At 27.2% G+C, this 7,232-nt stretch overlaps 1 protein-coding gene across 1 annotated transcript; it reads right to left on the minus strand.

Moving 5' to 3' along the window:
- Positions 1-3,144: 3,144 nt before the first annotated feature.
- On the minus strand, positions 3,145-6,992 carry LOC101244429 (bidirectional sugar transporter SWEET16-like). Its single transcript, XM_069292618.1, has 6 exons — positions 6,845-6,992; positions 6,724-6,760; positions 6,209-6,419; positions 5,233-5,394; positions 4,652-4,771; positions 3,145-3,634 (listed from the first exon to the last, which is right to left on the minus strand). Exons 1-6 carry the CDS (start codon positions 6,876-6,878, stop codon positions 3,485-3,487), a joined length of 714 nt encoding a protein of 237 aa, XP_069148719.1. The 5' UTR covers positions 6,879-6,992; the 3' UTR covers positions 3,145-3,484.
- Between the last annotated feature and the right edge of the window lie 240 nt (positions 6,993-7,232).

Raw genomic sequence — 7,232 nt, forward strand, 5'->3', positions numbered from 1 at the left:
AAACCAAATTATTAATCAAGTTTTTTGTGTTTAACTTAATCTACAATTTAATTTGATTTTCTATTCGATTTCATATACATGATTATCTTCAAAGTGAACGGTAAATAAGAAAAATGTAATATAAAAGAGATACTAATCTTAATCAGGTGGCCCGTGGCCGTGACACTAAAACTCACATTATATTCAAATGTATTTTATGACTTACAATTACTCATTTTCCAAATTTTTGAAAACATGAATTAAATAATACATAACCAAAACATATAATATAATTAAGCAGAAATTTTCATTTCATGCAACAGCTAGCAATAGAGATGTTCAACATCTCTTTGCTTCAACATAAAATAATTATGATAATTACCCTATTAACCTTATGTTTTTACTCTGAGTTTTAGCTAGAAGAAAATCATCAAATTCGACTACTCTATATTGTTAACCGTAAGTTTTGAATCGTGGATTGTCTATATAATTCGACTAGACCCGAATTTGGGAACAGTTATTGTAATTGTTCCAATGGAAGCAAATTCTTTTTTAAAATAAATATTTTACGCTCTTATAAAAAAACTCACAACAAAAATAACATTCTCTTAGATTAAAGACACCCAACCAAAAAAAACTCACAACAAAAAGAACTTTTTCTTAGACTAAAGACACCCAACAAAAGAACATTTAATTTGTGAAATACTATCTTTATTTTCTAATGATACTTTGGAAATTTTATGTTTAAATGTTTAGTTTAATTCTTTCACTAACATGACAAAACATAATAATTATGAATCTCGAGTAACTTGGACAAATTACTAAAAGTAGTGATAATTCATGATGTTATTATAAATATGGGTCCTATAGAAAGCTCCTTTATTCCTAACCTCTAATGAAAATTTAAAAATATGATCCACTTATAATCCTTCACTAGAAGTTGGATTAATAATATGTAGTAACTATGATGTTAGGTCAAGAGTAATAATCGATGACTCTGTATAACCTAAAGAAAATTAAAGATAACATTTTATCGATGTCATGTCATGACAGGTATAGTACTTGTATTGATCCCAGACCATAAAAATGTAACGTAATGCTTACATTAATTGGTTGTCGCGCAGAAACGTGATGTAGATTGCAAACTATTTATATCATAAGTTTTTTTTTGTCTACTAATAAATGATGAGTATTGAATATTTGATGATAGAAAACTTACCCACAAGCAGGGCGTAAAAAATCCACACACTGCCATTTAAGAAAAGGAAAAACGATAGGAAAAATGGCATATACTCTATACTCTTCATTGTCACCACTGTTTTCAGTTAAAAAATAAATAATTATGAGCCATCCAAATCAAATATAAATAAAATTAGATAAATCTTTCAGTAATTAATTATCTTTTTTAAGAATTAATTGTCGCTAAAAATACAATTAACACTCTTTGTATATATCCTTAAAGCCTTTAACGACGTTGATTCTAGTGGCACTTTAACTAATGCCGGTAAAGACTTTAGCACGCTTTATTAAATATCAATATTTAATGTCGCTAAAAATTGTTTTTGTTATAGTATTTCTAAAATTAAAACATATAATATACTTAAATTCTGTATATACTTCACATAAAAGATAGAGTAACTATTTCACATAGTTAGTTTGTGATATTGCTTAATAAAAATAGAAAGATTATTTTTAAGAGATTAAAGAGGCAAATTAGCACGAGACCAAAAGGGGAGGTATACATGATGATGGTTAAACCTGCGGTAACGAAACCAATTACGTTAATTCTCATTTGACCATGTAAAAGTAATTGCCCCAATAATAGAATTGTTGCAAAAATCACCACATTCAAAACCCCAGCTAGGCTGGCTGTCTTTATCTGTTGAAAAAAAAAAACAGACACATCAGTTTATATATATAGTTGTTACAAAGGGAAAGTTAATAAAAAAAGTGCGATTTAAACCTGAAAAAATAAATAAAGAAGTATATAAGGATGTGTTTCTAATTCAGACATAAAACTTATTTAATTAATTTTATCTCGATTTATCATTTAGAGTAAAACATTTTTAGAGCACTATCAAGATTCGAAGATCTTGACTTTTTAAAATCAATTCTTCTAACGTAATATAGATTTATATGTAGTTCTTTTTATCACTCTATCGAACGATGCACTTGTTATCTTTTTGTAGAGCCCTTTAATATAAAATTTCCCAAAAATATGTGCATGTATAAATTATTTTCTTTACGAAAATGTTGAATGTTATGTCTGGAGCAGAATTTAAAATTCCTGTTTGTATGGACACAAAATAACAGGACCGACAGCCTAGTGGCCTAAAGCGTTTAAAGAACATATACAAAGAGTGTTAATTGCCGCTAACAATACATATTTAGTGATTATTGTTAATTAATTGCCGCTAAAGCTCGTTTTTTTTACAATGTTGTTATAGGCACTAATGACATTTATTAAGAATAGTGTTAATGTAATTAACGCTAATAATGGACTTTAAAAATATATGTTTATAACAATTAAATTATAATTATTAACTAATCGTCGTTAAAAGATCATTTTTGGTTTAATGATAACTCTTTATTAAATGTTGTCAACTCTAAAAACTGAAATGTGGTATTCACAATTTCTTCTCTTCAATTTTCTTTATGGATCTTTTGATCCCTCCCCATTTTTCTTTCCGACAACTCCACCTTTTCTTTTTATTTGTTTGACTTTAATATTGTATGAACAGTTAATTATTGTTTTTTATTTTATCATAATTTATATTACTTTTTAAAAAATTAACAACCATAACATTGAATTAATTAATTTAATCCTTGATTATACTGAAAACAAATTGAAATAAATGAAAAAAAAAATTATCTGTCACATCTTTAAGAAATAGGACCATAAAAAGCAGTTACTTTATGGGCGACCATTATATCATAGTTGTCCTGGAAATAAAATTTTAAATTATTGGATCATCAAAAATATATAAATATCTCTTTTGCGCGAACAATATTTGATTTAAAAAATATGAATGGTTATCTTTCATCTTGTAAAATGCACGAATGTAAATTATTTTTGTTTGATTTTACTGGAGTTTTTTTATAAGTGGTGTCACCATTTAAAATAAATAAAAATATAAAAGTAAAAATAAGACTTGAGCGAGTGAATTTAAGCACAAAATTATAAATTTTGAATTCAAACTTGAAGAAAGATGAACAAGCGTATTTCCATAGATCAAATGAAATGGTAAATGTTACATTCAAAGAAGATAAGCATATGGCATCCCCAAAAAAATCGACCTTTACCTGTTAATCACGATTAAATTGTTTGAACTCTTTTAAAATATTGTCATATTTGCGTTGAATCCTTCAAATACATTCTTTTAAGAGGATTCAACAGATTTTTTAAAAACGAGTCTCAGCAACATAGACTACCACACTAATACTCGCAGCAGATTAAAATGAAATAACCAAAAAATAGTAAAATTATTGTGTTGGGTGTATATGTTTAGTATAGTGTTGGGGTGGAAGAAGATGGCAGCAAGTGTTCCGTTTGATCTCCTTGTTCTAAATCTTGCACAGATGGATTTGGGTTGCGGTAAATTGCATATATAACCAGCTGCACTGCTCCAAGAAACCATCCCATTCCATTTGGTACCTTTTGTCAAATCACATTATATTATATACACTTAATAATTACTTGTAATTCAACTTAATTAGGCTATTGATCATATATATATACTTCTATTAAAAAACTTTGCTAAATATTTGTGTTTAAGGCGATCAATTAATTGATTTAACGTTTCTTCATGATAAAAAGAACTAGTAACAACTCCCTCCGTTCCAATTATGTGACATAATCTTCTATATTTAGTTTTAATTTAATTTGAAAATGTTAACTATACTCTTCATGAAATGATTTATAGTCATACAAATATTTATCACTTAGATTAAAATTACCAATTTCAAAAGTTGTTCTTTCTCAACAAAGTCACATAAATTAATTAAGATGGAGAAAAAATCCTGGTGAGAGTTTTTCATCATACCCTGCCAGGCTTGCTTTGCATAATAGGGATCTTAAATTAAAAATTGTGTAAAGAAATTTACCGTGCATATTTATGTGCACTTGTTATATATTTTTCTTTTTTTATTTTTTTTACGATACAAGTAACTAGAAGACTTCAAGTACTTTTAATTTATAAATACTAGACCATATTATAATGAATCCAACATGTAGGTAGCTAAAAAGAGAAGTCTACGTTTCTTAATTAGAAGTGGGCATCGTTAATATATTGTTATACAGGTAATTAAATTATAAATTGATTACAAAATCTTGTCTCAAGCCACTTGCCGCTATATGCGTGATCCTTTTGAATTTAAAAACTCATTTCTTGTTTCTTTGAATTGATTTACTTCAAATATTTTATGTCAAAATAAATTTTTAAATAATTTTAAAGTGTTTGAATAAAATTATAAAATACGTATGAATATTTATTTTTAAATCAAAAATCAATCAATTCGAATATTATTAACAGGATTATGTTAATTATTTGTTACGGATAAACGAGACAATAACTTTGCAGAATATGTTATAAAAACAATATATATATATATATATATATATATATATATATATATATATATATATATATTTTTGATGAGGAATAGAACTTACTCCAAGAAACCAATCTCTCACAAGCACGGCGTACAATGTCCAAACGCCACCATTTAAGAAAAAGAAAAATGAGAGAAGAAATGGCATATACTCGACACTCTTACTTCTCACCACTGTTTTCTGCAAAAAAATAAAATAAATAAATAAAAATTTAAAGAGTGACTTAATTTTAAAAGGTAGGCCACATCAAACTGAATTAGCTTTTTTTAAATTTCATTTTTATGCTTTATAAATTCATTATTCCAAATTTAGATAGTCTAGAGATTTAGCGCACCACTTATTATGTAGAATTTTTTCATTTTCAAAGCTCAAAGTTGATATATCTCAATCACCACACTACTTGGTGGTATTTGAATAACTAATTAACCAATTATGAAAGTACATCAAAAAATTGTTAGAGAATATCATATGTTTCATATATTTATATATGTGCAAGAATCAAGTACAAGGATAATAGGATATACATTCAGCACTTAACATTTAAAATTTGGATTCATTATTTTATGTATATATTTCATTTAGACGGTTTGACAAAATTAGGAGAATTATTTTGTGGAATTAATTAAAGAATTGGAAATTACCATAACACCAAGAGGGGAACTATACATGATGATGTTTAAACATGTGGCCAGAAAACCAATAACGTTAATCCTCATCTCTCCATATAAAATGAACTGCGCCAATAATAGAATTGTTGCTAAAATCCCCACATTCAGAATCCCAGCTAGGATGCCTGTATTTTTCTGTAAAAAAAAAAAAGGACAGCAAAAAATTAGTTTTTGAGTAAATTATAATTATGAATTTTCGACTTTTTAGTGAATTTTTTCACGACAAAAAATAATTTAAAAAGTATTTGAAGATATTATTGGGAACATTTCCCCTCGTGCTTAATTTTTACTCTATAATAATTAATAAGTACGCTGGGTGGGTCATCTTTTTGTGTGGACAAAAATGAGATGTACACATTGACAGAACTCAGGTGCCTCATTACCCCCACAATTTGAAAACAACTTCTCTATAGTCCTTTTCTCATTTCAATAGGTTTAGCCAATTTAAAAGAAAATCAAAGGTAATAAAACGTTTATTAATCTACTAATCTTAAACGTGTTATATCGAAAATTTAAGTAAAAAATTGTTAAACACTTATTTAAATCGATTAAAAAGAAAACTATATCAAATATAAAATGAAAAATATTTATTTTTGATTTGAACTTTAGAGAATATAATTATACCAGCAATCGCATATGCATGTGTAGTGTCGATTTTAATAAAAGAAGTACATAATTCAACTTTCATAAAAGCCTCAAAAATAGTTTCAAATCATTAAGCTTAACCTAACTAACAAAATAAGCTCTTCCAAAACAAAATCCAAATAGTCACATTTGTTTTTGTACCAAAAAAAAAAAAACATGTCAATTTTTCCAAAATGGACTCAAAAGTATATTTACAAATTTAGAATGCCTTAACTCAAGAAAGGCTAAAAAATTCGAACCCATGATGCAATACTTCAGTTTCTCAAGTGCACTATACTATGTGATTAATTAAATTATTACTCACTCTCATTTTTTGATCAGCAAATTTGAGGAACAAAGCAATGTAGATAGTCTCAACAATGACTCCAAAGCCATTGACAGTAGATACAAGGTAGCTTCCTGGCTTAATAATTCCATAATAAGTCCATAAAGATGAATTAAGCAATGTACAAATGTAGGGAAGGCTATCAAAATCCTCTGTTGATTTATTCTGTACTATTCTTCTGAATGTCCCTCTGCAAATTAAAAATAACTATTTAACAATTTTATAACTAATATTACAACTTTTGTTTCTATCTTAACATGTACCTAAAATTTATTTAGTGCGAAGGATAAAAATGAATCGCCTTAAGAGATGGAAAATATAATTCAGGGATAAAATTTTGAAGTCTTGTTTTGGTTGTCAAGTTAGAGATAACTTGTCACACTATTTATACCGTTGTGATAGGATAACTTATACCAAGATAGCTATATCTACGATAATAAATCCTAAAATAACTTGTTCCCAACCAAACGATCCCTACTTAATTAATTACTTACACCGGTGCAAGAAACATGAGAACTGAAATGATGTTGCCTGAAATTGGAGAAAAAGAACCCTTTTCAGCATTAACAAGTAAATATCAAATCAGTGATATATCATATACTTGAGATGTATAACCTATGATTCCAATGATGAAAGGAAGAGTTTCCATCTTGACACTTGAGGATTAGCAGGAGAAATATGTGTGTGTAAGAGAGATAGAGAGAGAATGAGAATTATTGTATTTTCTTTTCTGGCTTTATATAAACAGGCTAATGACTTAGATTATGCACAATGGGAAGTCGATATATTTTCTTGGTTGTTTAATCAATAGAATTAAGGGATTTTCTAATTATTTAATAACAATGAGAAAGGTTGTTTGTTTTATATATAAGTTGTATATCATTATACATGCTTTACAACAAAAAATAAAGTTCCACCTTCGATGGTCAGTGTATTTTTTAGATTCAAACTATAAAATTTTGACTAAAATATTTTATGATGAATTTTTCATTATATGCAAAAA

The sequence above is a fragment of the Solanum lycopersicum genome, chromosome 1 (genome assembly GCF_036512215.1).
Source record: "Solanum lycopersicum chromosome 1, SLM_r2.1".
In the NCBI taxonomy this organism is placed as follows: Eukaryota; Viridiplantae; Streptophyta; class Magnoliopsida; order Solanales; family Solanaceae; genus Solanum; species Solanum lycopersicum.